This window comes from Trachymyrmex cornetzi, unplaced genomic scaffold (assembly GCF_001594075.2).
Source record: "Trachymyrmex cornetzi isolate Tcor2-1 unplaced genomic scaffold, Tcor1.1 scaffold248, whole genome shotgun sequence".
Classification (NCBI taxonomy): domain Eukaryota; kingdom Metazoa; phylum Arthropoda; class Insecta; order Hymenoptera; family Formicidae; genus Trachymyrmex; species Trachymyrmex cornetzi.
Window position 1 is genome coordinate 1,794,512 of NW_017297144.1, and position 22,947 is coordinate 1,817,458.

At 33.6% G+C, this 22,947-nt stretch overlaps 1 protein-coding gene across 3 annotated transcripts in view; it reads left to right on the plus strand.

Moving 5' to 3' along the window:
• Positions 1-20,021, plus strand: part of LOC108761451 (uncharacterized) — a 65,371-nt gene extending 45,350 nt beyond the window's left edge. For all 3 annotated transcript variants that reach the window (XM_018508016.1, XM_018508017.1, XM_018508015.1), the window contains exons 2-5: positions 298-976; positions 14,132-14,495; positions 15,921-16,285; positions 16,894-20,021. In XM_018508016.1, coding sequence (XP_018363518.1) covers positions 754-976; positions 14,132-14,495; positions 15,921-16,285; positions 16,894-17,813 — 1,872 coding nt within the window. In that variant the 5' untranslated portion in view covers positions 298-753 and the 3' untranslated portion in view covers positions 17,814-20,021. The remainder of the gene's footprint in view (positions 1-297; positions 977-14,131; positions 14,496-15,920; positions 16,286-16,893) is intronic.
• The last annotated feature ends 2,926 nt before the right edge of the window (positions 20,022-22,947 follow it).

The following is a 22,947-nucleotide window of genomic DNA, read 5'->3' on the forward strand; positions in this document are numbered from 1 at the left end:
CTATTTGGGCGCAACCTCAATCAAAAACTTTCTCGAAAATTGAGCTTTGACAGCTCAGTTTAAAAAAAATTATCACGTTCAAAGGATGCCGAGCCAATAAATTTCGATCGATCCAAGCGTTTCCGCAATTTATTTCGCGCATCTTCGATCGAGGATCCGTTATATCGAAAAAAAAAAAAAAAAAAAATGTATTTTACCAACGTATATAAGTCACACCGTTTTTATTTCGTGGAGTCGATAATCGGTCGGCCCCTTGGAAATTGACCTTTGCATTAACGATTTTTCGTTTTGTTTCAGAAACATATCGTAAACTTTGCCGGCGGGCAGGAGGAACGCGGAAGGAAAGGAGATGACACGTGGGGTCGTACAAGAGAACGAAACCGCGAATTTTCCACGCGCGCGCAAATAACGATCGAGGAGAGGTACGGCCTTGGAAGTGGCGAACGACAGTTCCTGACGATCGATCGACAGTCGCTTACATAGCTTAACGCCGTCGATTTATACGAGTCTCGCAATCCCTCTCGATCACCGACACCAACCGCGATCGCAAGACGGTTTCCTTTTATTCGACCGGAAGGGAAAGAAGTCAATCGTCATCGTATATCTCGTTCCCTCGAATAAAACACGAAGCACGACGAAGTGGCGGCACAATGTAGCGCGGTGATCTCGGCCGAAAGGTGTGAACTTTCTTACGTGAACTAGGAAACCAGTGCGAAAGTTCAAGGAATTATTCGCAAAGACACAAACGCGAGGATGAAGACGATGGGCGATGTCGTCGCGGATCCCATCGACGAGAACGATGGCACGGTGCAGCCCTCCAGCGCGAGCAAGGAGTTCGGTCAGAGGACTCTGAGATCCTTGAAGAGAGGACTGGGTCGGCTCTGGAGGAGGCACAGAGGCAACGCGTCGATTACTGAATACGATCCCTCCTACAAAGTCGCGTATCTTGGAAATGTGCTGACCGGATGGGCCAAGGGTGAGTGAAAATCGAAACAGATTTTGTTAAATGATCACTAGAGATTAGAACTTTATAATTAAGAAAAAGAGGAAATATGTTATTGTTTTATTGTATATTGTTTTACGGTATGTTCTGAAAGTTTACATTGTAATATTTTCAAAATCAACTTTGTAAAAATTAAAATTGACCTTAATGTCTTATTATTGTTGGATTAGTAGAATAACGATAAAGTAAAAGATTAAACTCTGTTTCATGTACAAAAAAAAAATAGTTTTTGCTGAAGCAAAATTCTGCAAATTTAGCTAAATATAGATCTGAACATGAATCTGTTGAACTATTAAAATAATTATGTAGGACGCTCAAGCTGGTTACTAAAATGCTAAATTTTTTGCGGCATTGTTCATCAGGCTTGTATTTCCTGTATAATTATGTTGAAGGTCCAACCAAATTATTTTTAAGTTTGCGTTTATAGCTAAGTTTTTAGCTATTTTTAGATAACTAAACCGTTTTTACCGTGTATGAAATAAAGTTTAATTTTTTACTTTATTATTCCACTCGTATTGTTGTTCAACATTAATAAAATATTAATTTTAATTTACAAAATTAGTTTTTTGAGAATATCATAATGTAAATTTTTGGAACACACCTATAAATTTTTAGATACTTTTATTAAAATCGCTCTCTTTCGATTTATGGATGATTGAAGGATAACTGACTAATGTATCTTGTATTGTTTTACTCCGGGATATTTGTAAATAATTCACAAAAATAAAAAGAAAAAATTTCTCATATTATGACTGGACTGATAAAAAATATTGCAGGTAAATTAATATTACCTATAGATATTGAAGTCATTTGATAGATTTACTAATACGTCGTTTTAACATCATATGAATTAGTCAGTAAATTGATGGGATAAATGTATGCTCGAAGTAATAAATTTTTACGCATGTTACATTATCGCCAAAGGCAAACACATTACATATAATTAATTGAACTATAAATGCACAAAAAATATCATGCAAGCAGTTATGTTAAATTGAACCCATTATCATTTATGATAAATAATACGTTTACGAATAAACCTTCCCCTCATTAATCCCAACATCGTCGCATGATTAATTAAGCTACATATTTTCTCATATTTATTATTCAAGTAATTATATATGAGACCCGGATCATAGAATTTATCTTAAAGTTTATTTGTTCGTGAATGTTTATGTAGATCGGAAGCCGTATTATTTGTAAAAATAACATCGATATTTTATCAATAATCGACTCGACAGATTCGCCGACATTTCGCTTTCATTTCAATCGAGTTGTTCCGGATGATGAAAAAATTGGGCCGGTACTTAATTCATATCATCGGTAATTACGCGTCCAGATAAGCGGCAATTAAGAACGATAGATACACGTCGCGTACGCGCGCTATATTCTCGATCATGCAGCCTTGGTACGTGAATAACCAACCGGAAGTGCGCGATACCTCTTACGAGCGATACATCAGCAAGTAGCAAGATCATAGCTAATTCTGTATTGATATTTCATCGGTCGTGAATCTCATCCTTTTCATCGTTTTATTAAGGTGGCATAGGTATCTAGACGCGTCAAAACGAAGCTTAATTTTGTGAATTTTTTGTAGAAAAACAAAAAGAGATGAAAAAGTTGAGTTTATTTCATTGTAAAGGTGTATTTCTCCCTTTGACACTTAAATTTTGTTAAAAAGTAATTAAAAATAGCGACGTTTGTAAAGTTCGCTTTAAAAAACATGATATGGGGTGACCACAAAATTCATCTGAAAGCAAAGTGACACAGGCTTTATAAAACATAAATCTGGTATTTGACGTAGCCGTTTTTCGAAATATTGCGTTTGAGCAAAATGCCAGCTAGTCAAAATCAAATATCGATTTTTCACTAAAAATTTTGTTCGCTTTTTGGATGCGAACAAAATTTACTAATATAAAAAAAATAAAATTATAGCATATAAAAATATGTTCTTACTTACAATTAGTATTTAAAATTATAGTAATTTGAATCACAGTAAAAATCATAGTACAGTCATAGTAAAATTATAGTAATTTGAATCATTTTTATGGTAATTTCAACCATTTTTATGATTATAATAACTATAATTATAGTCATTTTAGGTTGTCAATTATACATATGATTGCTGTTATTATTATTATTATAGCAGTAATAATCATAATTATTGTAATATATAATTATAGTTACCAAACATTTTTCTCTCAGTGTACTGCGAAAACATGCATTAAAAGCTTTACATTTGCATTGAATCATCTACTACAGGGTCATAAAACAAATTCTTTGCTGCTCGAAAGCTCGATGGGTACAATAGAAACAAGAAAGACCCTTCTTTATACTTTAAAAGATCCTGTTTCAGATATATAAGCCCATTTGTCTAGTAAATTTGACTCGCTCGATGCGTTTGGCATTTTGTGTAACTTTTATATTTTTCGGTCGATTTATAACTTTACGATTTAAAACATTCTTAAGAGGTTAAACTTTAAAAAATATTTAAAAATGCTTATGCCTTTTGAAATCCTCTCGGAGAGCTTTTCTTTCGGCCAGGAGATTTCTTTTCGACACAAATCAAAATTTAACAATCAGTTAATTCTTTAACTTAGAGTTTTTTTTAGTAGATAAATGGGCTTATATGCATGAAACAGGATCTTTTAAAGTATAAAGAAGGGTCTTTCTTGTTTCTATTGTATTCATCAAGCATTTCGAGCAGCAAAAAATTTGTTTTATAGCCCTGTAGTAGATGATTCAATGTAAATGTAAAACTTTTAATGCATATTTTCGTAGTGCACTAAGAGAAAAATGTTTGGTAACTATAATTATATATTACAACAATCATGATTATTACTGCTATAATAATAATTCTTTAATTTAGAGTTGAATTGTTATTGACGAATGACGAAAAAAAAAAAAGATAATTAATCTTTAATTTGTAATGAAAAGAAAAATGTAATGTATAGAAAAGTGAAAGTAGTATTTTTGCTGCTTGAATTTGTTTAAAAAATAAATAATATTTTATTATTTGTTTCTCAGAAAATCTTTATTTATAACTTTATTCACATACAATTTCTTATAGAAGAAATGTAACTCAAAAATTAACGTCCGGTTATCCAATCTTGAAACTTGAGAGAATTACACGCTCTCGTATAAATATAAATTCATCACTAAAGACTCCTGCTGGAAACCGGCTCCAAGTTCACTAAAAAAATTATACTGATGAGAAAGTGCGACTTTTGAAAACGTGATTCTCCCATATCAACGAAAGACGACACGTTTCTTTTATTACGTATCTTCTTTCCGTTTTATTCCATTCAGTGATAAGAAATTTACTAAATCTTACATATTTCTTTGAATAATATTAAATAAACATTTATTTGCAGCAAATAAATATTTATTAAACAAAAAAATGATAATTAAATCAAATAAATGGTTTTTGTATCATGTAAATATATATTTATGTTTTGTAAATATTTACTTGAAACTACTCATAAATATTTATTAAAATTTATATATTTTTTCCAATTGGTTGTTGCGAAACGAGACTTCCCGGGTTTTGATCTGCTCCTGAACAATCGTCTAAACGTGATTGCATGAAACACGATAGTGATAACACGCAGATAGCATCTGGATAAAATTACATTCTGACACTCGTAGCGGTCGTAGCGCAAGGTAAAAAAAGTAGAAGGAATTATGTAGTGCAATGACCGGACACAAGCGTACACGACACGGGGCCAACCGGACTTTCTCTGCATATCTCTGCCGCCGACTGGATCGGCCTTAATCGTCATCGGCCGATCGCCATTATTACGGTTCGCGTTAACGCCTATTCGGCGATTAATTAATTCGTGACTGTCCCTCGAGGTATCCGAGATATCGCCGTCCGGAGACATGTGTTGCGTGTGTGAATGGCGCGTACTTTGCGACCTGTATTGGCGAGTGCATTTAAATTATAATCAGAATCGACCAATCACATTTTGCGCTAAGCGTAAGAAATTGGAAGGAGTAAGATGGACGTGCGTAACTGACTAAACATTTTAATAATAAAAACTCGCTACTTAAAAAAATACATGAATATGTTGCTAAGACACAAATATGATAAAGTATAAAGTTACCCTTACTCTCATGTCTAAACACGAAGTGTTAAGACAGTTTTAAGATTTTCAAATTTATATGCGCCTTTATTCTTCATTTTTTAATTTTTATTTTAAAGCCGTATATTTTAAAGTCGGAAATTTTTATTTATTGATAAAATTTCCACCGGTAAATCTATTTTTAAAATAGGATATGCATGACAAATATGATGACGACAATTTTATTTTGCGTCAAATAGTGGCGTGAACACGGATTATAAATAGCCTCCGACTCTTTATCACGACAGGTTTAACCGACATGTTTGTATTTTTGATCATTGCGTGCTGATACATACATATACGTGAGAGTCTAAAGCAAAATACGGAGTTTCCGATCGAGAATAACTTAACCACACCGACGTGACATACGGCGTACTTGTGTATGTATCATCTGTATTTCCTTTCAATAACATATCGTGTATAGGATTAATTTCATTACTTTTCAAAAATTATTTCCCCTCTTATTATAAGGCGGCGCCCTTATCGGATTGCATTGATTAACGTTGCAACGAGTCGCGACGAGCGAAATCGGTATAATAACAGGGCACATGCAGTTTGTTGTTGTTTATGTTTTATATCATATAAAATATACAGGCTTTGAGATCTGAGTCTAAAAAAGAAAATATATTATATTGTTTTTAGAATCGCCTGCAAAAACTCGAGTTACATTTGATATCAATAATCGAGATTGTTAATTTACTGTTAAATTTTTTAATGTATAATCAAAATTTACTGTAATTCATTTATTACCATTATTACATTGATCTTGAAACAGTGGTATTTAAATATTTTAAAATAATTCTAAATGTGTTTTATTGAAGTATCAATAATAATTTTAAAATTAGCTTAAGTTTAAAATTTAGAAAAGATACATAATAACCTCGTAGATTAATTATACTAATGTATGAAAAATCCATTTTTGTCATTCTGCAGTGTCGTTTTTATACCAAGTATGCGCATACAGATTTATACTTGTGATTTAACTTATGAGGGTTATCAGCATGGCTATAAACCGAGGTCATGATTCAAGAAATAAAATTTATAAAAAAGCTCCGTATATATACGTCGCTACCGGTCCGTCATCGAATTCGCTCTGCTATTTCCAGTTTTGCTCAAACTTGTTCTCGTCGACCTTCGCGTCACCTTCCAGAAGAATAAAAGAAACAAAGAATCATTTTTGTACTTGGTGCATTTTTAGTTTACATATAGAAAAGAGCAATTCGAGAAAATGTGTTGCATGCGACAATTATTTCTCTTTAGCGTAAGGTGCTTATTCGTTAAAAAACTATATCCGAATTTTTCATGAAATATTTTGTTACACGCGGAACTGTTAATATTGTGAATATTTTTTTGAGAATTTTTACAAATTTTACGTCATTTATTATAGACCAGCTATACAGAGCTGAAAAATGCTTCACATTGGTTTTTATATAAACTTTTTAAAATCTCATATTTAGATTATAATTTATAAAAAATTTAGAAAAAAAACCGATTTATACAATATGATTTTACTTATAATAGAAATATATGTATATACATTGAGAAAAAATATCCTAAATTTAAATAAATATTTATTTGAATACTGCCAATTAAACATTTATTATAAATATTTACTTAATAAAAAGAAGTGATTATTGAATTAAATTAAATTTTTGTACAAAGTAAATAAAAATTTATATTTAATAAATATTTAGTTGGCACTAATCATCATTTGATTTTTCCTCTGATTATTATCTCGTTAAAATATTGCAATTAATAATAAATTATTTACATAACTCTAACATTATATTCTCAAAGCAAACATTACGTGATTATGAAATTGTATAAATTTTCTTGATAATGCTAGATGAAAAAAGAAAATATTTATGATTGGAGCGACATTACGATGGGAGCGGCAGATTGATATTCAAATCATTAATATTTTAATCTTAAATAAAAACGATGCAAGGATTTTAAGACTAAAAGAGATCGCTAATCGTTTTCTAGTTTATGCGAAAACAATTATCATGTGAAATTGCTCTCGCGAATACGAAGCGCGAATATATTCTTGATTTCTTTTTTTATAACTTTGTGGTTTGCGCAACATTGAAAACCGCGCTTATGACTCCATTTACGCTTAAATGCTTTAGATTCAATTATGATGTTGGAAAGTGATGAAAAGAAGCAGTCTATTTATAATTGGTTCTTATATTTGAGATAATCTTTAGTCTTAAAATGTCATAACCAATCACAGAGCCGTATTAGCATTTTAAAACATTATACTTGAGACGACTTTGAAATATAGGAATTGACTAAGAGTACCAGTCTTAGAATATTCCATTGCCGATAAATTACGCAACCGTGCGTGTCTTATAAACTGCAAATTATACCAGGAAAGCGCGAAACTGGCAGTTGGGTTTTTTCACTGACGATTGTATTAGATACTAGAAACTTTAAGACATGTTTCGCTTTTCATTAATTACCCACTTGTTCATTTCTGTGAAGACAGCAACCCATTTTCAGAATCATGGTATAATGTGAATACAGGTGTACGTGAGAAAATTAAGTTTTCTTTTTTTTTTTCGGTTATTGCTATACATTTTCTTAGGAGTTTTGATTAACTCCTTCAAGAATCACATATCTCGTATAAATGCGTTAAGTATCGTATCTAAATGCATAAGTAAAATTGCATGAAATAATAATTTGATCTTCCTGAAACTGATAAAAGGAGACATTAACTCGCTGTTAGCAACGAAATTCCAGGAGAATAATTCATGTAAAATATACGTTATTAAAGAATATGTGAATACCAAGAATACATCTTCGATAGCATGTAATACAATTGATAGAGCCATTTTCTTGTTAGCTCTGATATTTCACATGAATTGTTCATGTAATAATATCTCTACTATTTTATATATAATATATATATATATATATGAAATAGTAGAATTGTCCTCCAAATAAAATAGTAGAGATATTATATGATCAGTTCGTGTGAAATATCAGAGACAACAAGAAAATTGCTATACATGTGTGTGTGTGTATATATATGTAGTAAACGATGCAGAAACAGATCAGTTCGTTTAGATACACGTTTCGATTGCTCTTCAGCTTGAAATTACATTCGAGGACAAGTAATTTCATAAAAAAACATTAAAGTCAGGAACTGTTCGTAAAATATATGCGATAAATGTCGACGATGTGAGAAAAACGTAGTGTGCGGTCACGTATGACGAAGTTATTTATCGAGATTTTCATCATGTTAAATTATTATACTTTTAGTTATTATTTCTTCATCGATTTTTTGAAAGAATGTGTATTGTATAATTATGAAGCTAGTTCTGCGGCTTAAAAGATGAATAATAATCTCGGAATTACTTCTGTTTTAATACTAAACCACTATGAACATTAATAATTAATGGCTTTTAAGACTTCTCTTATTGATTTTTTAAAGCGTTTAGCATAATTATGCGGTTTAGGAGGTGTGTAAATCATATACATCAATGAATAATCTCGAGATTATTCTCATATTAATACTAGCTGAATCACTATAAACACTAATTTTATATGTATCACAGTCGGACGCGTTATAATTTATATTTCTGGAGAGATATAGTTTCTCTCTTTGATTAATATGCATTGATTGAAGATGTTATACATTATCATACAAGACTGTTATTCTTCATCATTGTTAATAAATCGGTGCAGATAGGATTATATTTTTTCCGATAAATATTCTTTTTTACGTAAACTTTCTTTTTCAAATGAACAAGATATTTAACATTAAAACTACCAAAGCAATTAAAATAATTAGTTTATAATGTTTTATCAAATTTGTAACAATACGGTTTTCTGAGATAATATTCCATGATTTTTATACAATATGTAAGTGATTAAATTGATCAATTTATTTTTTCTTTTTTCAAATATTAGATATGGTCGATATTATATGTATTTATTTATAGTAAAAATAGATATATAGGCAGTTTTAGTGTTGAAGACATGATAATTTTTGCTAATATTTTTAGTACCGACACAAATATATTCTTCTTTTACATCACATTTAGTTGAAATCACTAAAGAGAGGAAGCTTCTCGATCTCCTTTTTGCCCAATGTAGGCCAATGTAATAAGTATTTTTTGTGTTCCCATTATACATTTCAAAACAGCAAAGTCAGACACTTGAATCTTATTCATCAACTTTTATCTCGTCTGGATTTTTCAAAGTACATTGAGACTCACAACTGTTTACAACTTATAATGTTCGCTGTACTAGAAATATTCACTGTCGCTCTTGAGTTGATTTATAATTAAGTGTAAGTAAATTATGATTGATGCACAAACGTAGCCACAACGAAGTGAATGACACACGGAGATTCTTGCAGAAGAATGTCGAGCCTTCTCAACAATGACTCTCCTTGCTTAATAAAGCGGCCCCGTTACTGCACCGTTTACTCTACATTCATGTAACGTTATTCATCGTACGACCGCCGCGTACAATGCACGCGACATTCGCTCTCGTCATGCGACGCAAACGTCGTTTTCTCGGTGGAAAGTTTCGCGGCGTTCCGCGGTCTGTGCACGCGCGTTTTCTCGAAATCCTCGCGCGCAAAAGATCGGGCGAGCGCGATGCGCGCGATGGCGGCAGTTAACGAAGGGAAAATCAACGAGCGCTCGCGGCATTTATCTCTAATTGAATAATATCGAACGTTAAAACCAAGTGTCACAGTCTGGTGGCAATGACGACCTGGTCGTACATTACGGTGCACGGCACCTCTCTCACCGTTGCTTCCCGTTCCGCGTCGTTCCAGCCCGTCTGTTTTTCCGTTCGCAATATTCGTACGACTCGATAGATCGCCACGGCTGCGAATATTCCTGTCTCGGAATCGATTCTTGCTGATTTATTTTCTAACTCGGCTTAACCCTCTATTATCTTTTAGAGACTCGATGGAAGACGTTTGATGAATAGGGACCTTGATTTTTCATGAAAATTTGAGTGGGCGTTGCTTTTTGTAAACTTGTGTTTTTTGCACGGAGAGAATTTTCTTTTAAAATTCACCTTGAAAATATGGTAGATGTGATACAATCCAATATTTTCAAGATTTTTACCATGCGCTTCGGTAAAATTGATTAAACTTATTTTATACTTTATTGTAGTTTTATTCATGAATGAGAGAGAATTTTAATTTATATTAAAATTCTTCGAAATACAATGTTGTCCCACGACTGTCATATTTTCAGGATCAATTCTACGAAAAAATTATTTCCGTGTGTATAATTTTATTGTACGTTCAGGAGTGATACGTATATAAATATTTAATAATATGATGTATTCTCTAAAATATTTGGAGTAGAATCTAACTCTTAAAAATTTCACTCTTAAAAATTGATAATTTTTGCCACTCTTTTCCAACATTGATTCTTTGTCACTCTTTTAGAATTAGATTCCACTCCAAATATTTTAGAGAGTACATATGATATATTTAATATATGTATAAACTATATACATGTAATAAATATTTTGCGCATGGTGAGAGTTGGAATTGAAATTCGAATCTGCTTTTGTAATTGAGTGTAATTGAGGAACGGGATCGTTCTGTTGGTTTGCCCCTTTACTCTCGAGCCTTTCGTTTGAAAAATTGTTGTTACGGAAAAGAACTTTGCGGCACGCCAATGGCCGTTTCACCTGCTACGAAGGATCGCTTTTATCGAATCTCCCCGCGCGCTTTCTCCGGACACGCACGGAATAAAATGTTGATTCAACGAGTGTATATAAGGCTTCCTATACGCAAATTACGCAGACAGCGAGACCATTGTTGTCCGTGGTTTATTTGCATGTGATTTTCGATGGCCTTTTTTTTCACCGAGTCAGCCGGTCACAGTTCGATTGTGGCGCGGATCTCGATCAGCGGAGGTGTGCTTTCTCTCGACGTTGCAGTTTGCACTCGGAAATAGAGACACGGCATTTTTCCCCTGAGGTATTCGATATAATCGCGATGATTCTCGTTCACGATTTAATATTTACGCCTTTCGTGAGAAAACAAGATCTTTTTGAAAATTTTTACGTAGATATCACGGACGATTTGCCACAGGTGGATCCACGGGGAAGTATGGGAACTTTTTTTTTTAAATTTATATCAAAATGTTATACTGTTAATATTTCTGAAATATTAATCACAATTTTAATATTGCAAAAATATCTTTTACTTTAAAAAATATTCTATTATATTATTCTCTCTTCTTGTATGTTAATATACTTTTAAATGAAATATTTCATGAATTATACATTTAAATAATTTGTTTTCAGTGTAATAATTTAAATAATAATGTAATATTTTATCTTTTCATATTTAACTGTAAACACTTTTTTGCTTGTGACATAATGGCCTTCTTTGATAATTCTGGATCCGTTAATATATTTCAAGAATCACACGATGAGAGATAGCAATTGGAAACGGATCTTCCCTGATATAACGGACTATTGAATTCTAAGAATACACCTGATTCTGGGTAGACGTTCGATTTGTCACGTCGTCGCTTTAAAGACAATTAATTAAAATCGATATGCTTCTTATTTAATCATCTGCTTCTGAATAACGTTCGTCTACGTGGGATTCAATAAACACGCACGTGTTCAGTTCCACGTCATTTCTTTATCTAACACTAAGTCTCGTGAGAAATGTTGATTCAACTCACTCGTCTATTTAAACATGATCTAGAACACTGTCTTCAATGATAGCTCATTTGTATTATTTGGTAATTGCTGGATTAGAAATATTAAATATTATGATTACAGAGATATCAAGAGAGTGTTTGTAACGATGACGTTTCTTAGCGCCTTTGATTTATAGATTGCTTTCTCTTGCAATCATATAGTTATCACTTGCATACATTTCGCAGTTGTTTGATCGGGCAACGATCATAGAGGTATTAAGAGCTCATAATACAGCTTTATTAAGACACAAATCTTACATATCTATTACCTAATAATAACAGTTGTACACAGAAAAAAAAGACCATTCTTAAATCAACCATAATATACTCATATAAGCAAAAATATTGTAATCTTGTTTTAAAGATTTTAGTCTTGATTTGTTTGAATTTTTATGTAAGATTTTTAATTGAGTAAGTCTTAAATTGAGTGTAAAGTAATACTTGTTGTGTTGTGTGTTTGCATCAAAACAAGTTTAATCAAATCAAGACTAATATCTTTGAAGCAGGATTCCAATATTTTTGCTTATATGAGTATATTATGGTTGATTTAAGAAGTCTTTTTTTCTGTGTAAGCTTGTAAACCGTGTTACATTATTAATTTTTTTATAAACATAATCAATTGCTTTTTTAACGCATTTACATTTTAACAGAGTTGATATTTAATAAATATGTACTCTTCACGATCCCATGTTGAGTTGGTCTCGATATTCTATCACATAATTCTTCAAGTATTCAAATATAAACTATAATCGATAAACTATAATTTGCCCTTCATAGATTCTTCTAATTGTAAATAGTAAAAATTTTAATTCATATCAGATCTACTAATTAGATGAGCTGCGGACAAAATACTTAATTTTCATTCATTATGAGAAATAGTTTTAATTGCAAAGGATTCAATTTATCGCAAGTTTCCAATGATTTTATTTTTTCAATTTAAAGTAGAATATTTACAATATATGACCACCAAATTCCTAATGATCCAAATACAGTTAGTTTCTATCTCCCAGTTTCTTGAGTGATACTTTTACCATTCTATGCAACTTCTTGTTTTTTGTGTCTTATCAGAAACATTGTTATCAAACCATCTTGCATATAAATACAATGACAATGACGTTACAAAATTGTATGCGCTATTTGCATGTATAATGACTGATCTAAGATATTGCTTAACATACATGAAGTTTTTTATCGTCCAAAGAAGTTGTCACTTCGTCAGCAATTATTTTATAACTATTGATCTCGATTGACGTAGCAAACCGTGACATTGGTAAATACATAATCATTTATCAAATTAATTCATCCATTCCATGGTCTGTGGGATTAGGTGAGCTCAATTTGTAATTATAAAGAACTTTAGAGCTCTGAATGACAACCGCAAAAATCGCCACGATGGAATCAGCTACCACGAGCGTGAAGAAACATCAGCTTGTTTCACCACAACATTCAGCTACTTGTACCAGAATTTAATTTATTACTGCCTCATGCATTTGAATGCAAACTTGTTGTTTAAATTTGCATCAAATACCTACTCTTTTTTGCAATAAACCACTTTCAGGTATGAGCGAAGCGTTTTTTTAAGAATTGCGGTTTTTTGCAAATAGCAACGGGAGAGATTATGACGTGAGACTACGTCTCAAGTTGAGACGTAGTCTCAAGTTGCCATCTTTCTCTCTCTCTCCCTCCCTTTTCCTCGCTCAACCTGCACCATTCTACCTCCTCCCTCTCTCTTTGTCGCTTCTCTATTTTGCCAACCGGATCGGCTCGCTTTCGAGCTCTAAGTAACTGTACTTGCGTTTCCTGTATCTCTAAATTGGTAACGCGGTTCAAAGCGGCGCGTAGCGGCAAATCGAACTGTATCGAAAGTCAGGATACGCCTCGGAGTACATAGAACGGAGCTATCTTTCTCCGTATACACATGCCGATGTTTTTTATGTGCTCGAACGTAGCTGGGATGTCGTAATAGATATAATACGTAGGTACGCGTGCGCATGCAAGATCTGCCCTAAAGTGACATACTTCGTTGAATCGCGCGGCATACCTTTCGTCTTCTCGCGTGAGACTGAGAAGCGACATTTCTAAACATCTGATTATGCGTGAATGTCCATAATGAAGCGTAGAAAGTCACCGCGCGGAGACATCGGCATAGCATAACATTACTTTTGAACAGTCTCTGAAGCTCCCTCTGAAATTACAAACCGTTCCACGAAGGATCGGCAACAATAAACTTCAAGAAACGTATCCCGACAATAATTCCAGCTCTAGCAATTCTGAAAATAATTCAAACTGATTTTTCACGCTTTCGACAGGTGAAGGCTGCGTCGAGAAACCCGTGTCGACTCTATGGCGGAACTACGTAAGCAGCAATAGACCCGACGTTTCCATGAGGTTGACGGTGACCAGCGGTGGTCTGACCGCGACCACTAAAGACCACGGCCTCACCGAGTATTGGGCTCACCGTGTGACTTACTGCACAGCGCCAACCACTCATCCACGCCTCTTTGTTTGGGTATACCGACACGAAGGCCGCAGACTGAGGCCCGAATTAAGGTGTCACGCAGCCCTGTGCAGCAAAGAATCTACCGCAAGAAGACTCGCCTCGATCTTGAATACCAGGCTACAACAGGCGCTCATGGAATTCCGCCGGGACAAGGTCTCCAGGCAAAACGCCAGGTGAGAGCAGCGGTATCATGCCACAAAAGTAAACTGAGACCTAAGCGAGTTGTGGGAAGCGGTGTTATTTCAATGGCGCTCTCATTGATTTGCTAAGAGTTATAACTCGAGAAATTTACAAACAAATTCAGAATGCAAATCTTCAAGTTTCGTCTTATTTTCCAGTAATGATAAATAAACACAAACGGAAGTCACGGAATTTGCGGGATCGTGATATTAGCGGAAATTATTAACGGGCATTATCTAACATTGGCAAACAATTAATGGGATTTAGAAAGTATTACGCGGTGGGATTAGTGAGATCTTGTTAGATATTAAAATTGCATTAGAAGAGAATTAATAAGATACACATGATACATTCGCATTACGGTGTTTATCCAATATGCTAGAAAATATTTGAATCTCTTTTTGTCTTATCGATTTTAGTTACTTAATTATCTAAACGCATATCTGTATGATATTATAATATTTGTTTGGTTTTTAGTAGCTCATTAAAATTGAACCGGCTACGATTAATCGTACGCGGCACAATTTCTCAATCGTAGAATTCTTCGAGTTTCCGTTAGGCTCATTTCAATGTCGGGCAGCAACCGACATCGCATTCGCGCATTCCAATCGCGCATTCTTCGCATTTTTATCGTCCTTCATGCGTTATATCGTCGTTACGTGGGCCATGCAGGTGCTTGCCTCTTCCCGTTTTAATCAGGAGAAAAGAGAAATTTCTCTCATCTTCGTTCTTTGAGAGGCACGCGAAGTTACGCGTGCTCGTGCGCATGCAATGTGGCAGTCACGATTCTGGTCACAATTGTAGATGGTTATGTGCGCGATCGAGTCACGATCCAGGACGGGAAGCGATCGCTACTCGACGATGTACATTCGGGTCAGTGTTTCCAAGTCGCAGGTCAAACATTATAGGGTACTTTCCATTTGGTGACACAAGTCGACATAAGTATCGTTTTATCTTTATTACTTATGTCTGTATGTTAAGAAAGATAGAAATGATGCTTGTGTCACCAAATAGAAAGCACCCATATTCGAGCACTCTAGTCAGAATCGTGCTAATACGTCTAATTCGCTACTTTCTTTATCGCATTATCTTTCAGGGACTCATCTTTTTGCCAGGAAAAATTACAGATAAAACGATATCAAAAGTCTTTTTCTTACTAATGTACTTCCATTAATAGGTATAAATTAATTTTAATCTTGATTTAATTTACTCTTTACATTATTCTAATTCTTTGAAGTTGAAAAAGATAAAAAGTAAATTAAACGGATATTAAAGTTAATCTATAATAGAAATGGACATAAATGTATTAAGTCATTGCAAAAAGAGAATCAATTTTTATTACGAAATTTGTAAAAATGTGATATTATTTGTATATTAGTATTTGAATTAATTAACATAATTTACGTAAATCGTTACAGATTGTCTCTGGCAAACGCATTATACGACAATCCGTCGTTGCCGCGTAGGAAACTTCTTCTGAGTACCGGTGGTCAAAACTATCGACCGCCCTTGGAGAGGTCAAAGAGCGCGCCTAAGTTATCAGCGATTGAAGAGGACACGGTAGCAGAAGAAATAGAGCAGAAGAGGCTGCTGGAGGAATTACGTTCCTTGGAGAACGTAGCACGTAGCTGGGAAGACCAGGACGGCTGGAGGATAGCCAGACTACTGGAAGCCCTCAACCGCGAGTCCGACGAAAACGGTAGCATCTCCAGTGGATGTGAAACCGCCAGCACGGCGACCAGCGAGGAAAGAGCCACCGGCCCGGAGGAACATCTTACTCAGAGTTAGTATAATTGTTTGCTTATCACGATTGATCATATCAATCTGAAACTTGAAGCAAAGTTTCCATAAACTTTTTTTAAACACATCCTTTTGAATGTATAATTACATGTTTTTTGATGACGTAAACGATAATATCTTTTTTTTCTCAATTTTTTCGTTATGCAAAGATGGTTACATAATGAAATTGTAACATGAAGCCTACTTTTGTATCACCTTATGGTATAATAGAAATAAATAAACTGCATTAATTTATTCTAATTAGCGAGTTTTTTAAAGTTTTTTTGTTGTATAAGTAAATAGCGAGTTGCATTTTCTTAACATTATTAATAGATTTAATAAACGTGTATAATTGATTTTTTATCCTTTTTGATAATATTTTAGTTAATATTATCTTTTGTGATATTTAGAGAGAAGTTTTTTATTCGAAATATATCTCTATCTTTATAAAGTTTTTTTAGAGGAGTATATACGATATATTTTTGCATAACACTATGTGTCGAAAGAGCAGTTACTTGGCAAGTCATACTAGTTAGTGCGTGACACACGGACATTATAATGTTATAATGTCACTTCTTGATAAGTTGCTTACCTTTAAAATACATTTTCTAGATCAGCGAGGGTCAATCAAAAGAGTTCTCTTCACGGAGGACCGAGTCGGCAGGAGATCAGGACCACGAAGAAATTCGGAAGGTTCACCACATTTCATGACATGCGCCGGTAGTCCCCGTTTCAATCCTATGGATCCTATGAAGAGGTTTCCTTTGAGCGAGGAAGAAGAATCGATGGAGGAAGAAGAAGAAGAAATGGAAGACACTGCTTCGAATATGTTCGATTTCGAGGATGTCGAGGATCTCGACGACGTGGTGGATTATCGGCCGAGGGGAGAGGTGATGAACAGGATTGAGGATCCGCAGAAGAGGGAAAGGCGAGCGAACGAGAAGTATCCTGGTAGGATAGGTCACGATTTTTTGCAAAATGAGGAGACTTCGTTCCTAACTCTGGATTCTCTCGACGAGGAGGCCGACAGCGATGAGAGCGGTTACGTGGAAGCACCACCAAAGTCTTTACTAGGTCAAGACGACAAGAAAGAAGAGGAAGAGAGTGAACTTCCGCGATTAGAGTCATTTACGAATAAAAGAGAAGACAAATTGGAGTCGACGTGTAGAACCGACGAAAGTGAGAATCAGAGGACGAAACACGAGGATTCTAAGTTAGATAAGCAAGAGGAAAGAAAAACGGAGAAGAAAGATCCCTTAATGATGGTCAAAGATAATCAAAGAATTAAGGAGAGGGAAAGGGAAAGAGTAGATTTTAAATATCCTATCTCAGATACTATTAAAAAGTTAGCTAGCGCGTCACTAAGAAATTCCAAATCTTTCGAAATGGCAAGCAATAATTGCTTAAACGTACTAAATAATTTTAAAACCTCCAAGTCATTTGACAGTGTGAAGAATGATGAGATTACCGTGGATTCGCCAAGTCTTCACCAAAGGAAGCAGTTATTGGCACAACGCGGTGTCATGGTTTAAAACATCCCTTCTAAGTTGAATATTTTTCCGATTCCATATTACAAATTGAACGGAAATTCAATTAACTGAATAAATATTTATCTATTATTAATAATCATCACAAATCATCAAAAACATAATTATGTAAAAATACCGAATCTATAAATAAGAGCGCAAAATTAATATCCGAGCTAAAGTGTGCCTAATAGATTTATTAAATTGCATCAATTATTTCGTTTTTGGCAAACGAAAATAGGACTTTATTGCAAATATTTATTAGGAGAAGTCGTTTTCCTTTCTCGTAATGTTTATAATATAAAATAGACGGATTCGACGACAAATGCATTAAAATTCTACGTCAAAATCATATTAAAAATATCTGTTTGAATAATATCAAAGCAACAATTAAGATATTCAAATGATTTGCTTGATTTTAAAAAGTCCCGTTTGAATCTTTAAATGCGTCAAAATACTATCATTGAGTTGAACAAATACACTTAGTGTCGAAATTCGATTTAAGCACAATATTCTAAGAGACGTAGTTGATTTCTTGAGCCTCTCTAGTTGGTTAGTTTCTTACGCCTGAGAATCGTGACCTCGCAGAAAAATATACTAAAATAGACAATATACTAATATCGGTTAAGAAGCCGGTCAGCTAAATTAAATATGATACAAAATGAATTTGACACAATAATAATTTCCACATAAACTATAATTGGAACCAACATTATTGTTTCGCGCAAAGCTATCTAGTTCCTCATGTTGCAACTATAGGGGTTAACAAGGAAAATATACTCACATATTATACATACATAATATGTATTATATATACATATATGTACAAGGCAGATGTAAAAATCCTGAAGCTATCTTTGATATTCGTATCTACTATGTATTGCAGAGATATAGTCAGAAATTAAAAATACCCTATTTGAAAGCCTATAGAGGCTTTATCAAAAATATTTGCAATGGATAGAATTGGAATAAAATCACCTCGTAGAAATATAATCTTATATCCAAAAATAAATGGCTAATTTAGCAATATGACTTTTCGTATCGTTGATATTAGACTTCCGTATGTTCAGATATTAGACTTGCATATTCAATATTTGAATATGAAAATCGTCTATATTTTGAAGATTAAAGGGACATTTATTGGATCTTGTTGGTTATAATGTTAATATTGTTCGAATTACTACAAAGTTAAGTTTGGATTTTGTGAAATAGGAGATGTCGTAAATCGGAAGCGGTTTAATTAAGTAAATGATTAAGTGACTACGCTTGTAAATATAATTTTTCGCGAAGTGGAAATCGACGATACATTGTTACTCGTAATATATTATTATTACGAGTAAGAACGCAAATGAATAGACATTGTAGAATATGATTGTGGTTTTTATTGCGTTCTTTTATCCAACACTTTATGCAACATTCCAACATTTCCAAACTATCCTGAGAACGATCGAAGATTATTCTAAGATGCGAATCCATACGTATCCATCGCTATTCAGGACATTCAATAATACGTTTGTCCGATTATTATCCAGGTTCATCGCTTTAATACAACTTTATTTAAATACGCGACGTATCCATCATTCATCCATGCTCTATTATCAAGAGCCGCGATAATTTGTTAAATCAAGAATAAATGTTGCCTTTCCTTTTTTTTCTATCAATTAATTATCATGAAAAGAAACAATTTAGTGCGTAGTTAAATGTACTTCGCGCGACAATAATATGTACATACATTATTTTCGGCCTATACATTGACAGAAATCAAAACATTCCTTCGCAAACCGATCTTCAATAATAGTATATGTTATCGGTAACGATTCGCATATAATATAGCTCATGTCATCGATTAGGCAACAAGATAAATATTCCGAATCGATCATATCCATCGAGGATTTCGCCGCCGATGCGAAACCCGAGATGCATTTTTGTGCCAGATTGCGGCCGGAGTCTGTATCGCGACGATCGTTATGTATGAAAGAGAGAGGTGGTACCAATAAAGTAAAGGAAAACTCGAAAGATCGGAGTTTTCTAAATCTGCATCTTCCCGTTTCCTGACCCATGAACCTCGGAATTGTCTCTCGGAATTTTGTATAAAATTGCATCTGAGACAGTTCATGATCAGGACGAATCGACTAATAATTTCGGATAGCGTGCGTCGATGAAAGAAAACGCAAATCGTGATTTTTTAAGGTCATCTTATAAGCAATATTAAGGTCAGACCATCAGAAACGTTCGGTCAATTATCCTGATCGATTTTTCACTACTATTTATGTTATTTTTCAGAATAAAAAATGTGTGCATATATATATATTCATAAAAAATATATATATATATTTATAAAATATATATTATATCTATTTTTAAACATATACATATATGTAAACACATTTTTATTTCTACAAAAAATAAATATACATGAAATGTACACGAATGTAAAAATATCCCGTATTTAATGTTTTATATATATTTCATATACATTTATTTTTTGTATTTATTTAGACTGAAGCCTTGTAATTAAAGGAAAATTTTCATTTCTGTTTCATACATTCAGTTACAGAATTAAAAATGTAGAATTTGTCTCACGTACTTATATATTAGAAAATAATTTACTTATATAAATGAATTTTATATTTCTTTTAGAATGTTCCATGCGATATTAAATAATATGTTTGGTGTAGATTAAAAATTGAACAATGGTTAATGTGACCTAATTAAATTTTCACCATGAAAAAAGCAGCTTTAGATTTTCTATAGAATCCACGATTGAGATGAAATAATAAGCAACATCCGAATATATATATGCAGAAAGATAATGATAATAGAACTTTTTTTACGTGTTACTTAGCTCTTCTTTTCATATACATAAATTTTCTGGTATGATTCGATTGCAAGAGATGGCGACAGTTATATTTACACAGTTATTTCTCTACACGAGTAAATAATTAAAAAATTATCAGAAAAATCTGAGGACTAAATTAGGTCACTGACACTTTCAGACTCATAAAATGTATAAATCAATTGAGATAAAAGTTATGCATTATTTATTTATTATTTACTTAATTACATTTTTTCTATAATTAACAATTTAATATTATAGGATTTCATAACAAAATTAGCATACAGGATGTCATAGAATTTAATTTTTTTATAAAATCAAATTGAAGAAGATAACATATTTAATAAGAAAGACAGAAGACAGAAATATACAAAATTAGAACTTGTTATTATATTAATAACTTTAATTCGACTCGCGCGCGGTTATAAATATTTTACGCTCACATATTCTTATAAAAAATAATAATTAAATCTCCTTATTTATCGTTAAAGAGACTAGCCAGCTGTTTTTGCGGCTTTTTAATTATTATTTATTATTTAACGCAACCCATTTAATCAAATCATTAAAATCTTTCAACTTTCCTTTCGCTCTCCTTTAAGATTCTTTCAACACAAATTAGGCGCGCCTTCTAATTAAATCCGGAGACCGAAGCTATATTAAAAAGAGAGAAAAAGAGATAAATCCACGCACGATTTCTCGAGCCGCGGCCGCGAAAATTTACGCGAAAACAAGAGACGCGACCGTCCGCGTTCTCCCGGCGGCGTCTGTCTGCGAGGCGGGCCTTGTCCAGAGTCAAGATCAAGATCAAGGTACTACCAAGGTGGCCGGACCCACAGCCAGGAGTACGATAATGCCTCGCGCGCGCTGGTACGCGCTGCCACGATGTTCTCTCGCAAACACCAGTACGCGTCGGTGTGACCTACTAAACGCGGCATATGTATGTATGCACTCATCGCACGCCATGGTGAGTGTAAGATGAGGAAGGCAAAAGTGTGAGGGGGGAAGGAATCCCCGCAGCTTCATGTTGAGCCTCCACCAGTGGGATGAATGGGACCGTCTCGTCAAGCTGGACCATAAAAACATACCTTCGCGAAGATTATTCGCGCATCCAATACCCTGGTAGCGACGAACGATGCAAATCAGATCGTAATGAAGCACTAATGATGATAAAAACAGAGGGGAAATGGAGGAAGTGCAAAAACTCGCGTTTTTTTTTTCAATCCTTTTTTATTCTTTTATTTTTCCATTTTTTTTTTTTATAAGGAGTGCGCAGCTTATTCTTGTTTAATTCGCTTTGCATCTCTTTTGAAAAGATATGTAGCAAGTCCGATTTAAACTTGGAATAGAAAAGCAATCCAGGTGATTTGTACAAATAAATATGCACATACGAAAAAAAGTTTTTTCGCTTCTACGTCGAATCTTGGAAAGTGGAGAACTTTTGTAAGCGATACATCGAAGTTAAAAATTAACTCAGCCTTTTCATCGATATTATTTTTCTTATATCTACGAAAAACTACCTAAAAATTAACGATCTATGCTCTTTTTTTGGGACAAAAAATTTATAGTTACTTTGAGAGAAATGTCTTGGTATGTAACATTATTTTGTTGATATGTGACTAACAAATCTTCCTTACTTTTTCATTAAAAAATTATGTTATTCTAATCAAGGATTAGAAAAATCGAATTTGTGTTGTTCTGATTAAAATTTGATTGTTTTAACCAAATTTTGCTTAGAACGACAAATTTGTTAGACAAGTAATTTTTTAATGAAAAAATAAGAAAGTTAATTTCGGTTAGTCACATATCAACAAAATAATGGTTGTACAAAACATTTTTCTTATTGTAAGACGATTCTTCGATAGCAAATATAATCTTTCTTTCCAATATCCGATTTCCAACATATAACAAAAATTTGCTCATAGAGATAATTACACCTCAAAAATATTCGTCTTTAAATTCGGAGTAGAAGATGAGTGTCGCGTACTTAATTTTTTCCCCTCGTAATTCATCCCCGCCTAAATTTCACGTTCCAAAAATCGAGCACGATCTTTCAAAGATACAGAAAAGAGAGAGTCATTCGTTTTTACGATTCCGCGATAAATTCGCGGGGAAACAGAAACAAAATACAATTGCTTAATTGAAATTCCGTATATTTTAATTACGATCTTTAATGGGTCAAGAAGAACGACCGGGTCAGAGAGCTCTCGATTTAATCGCTTTAAAGTCGGCTTTAAAAGTGACACACCAGCTGAACGAGGCATATCCCCAAGTCCCTTATCTTCCGGCTCCCGCGCCAAGTGTACA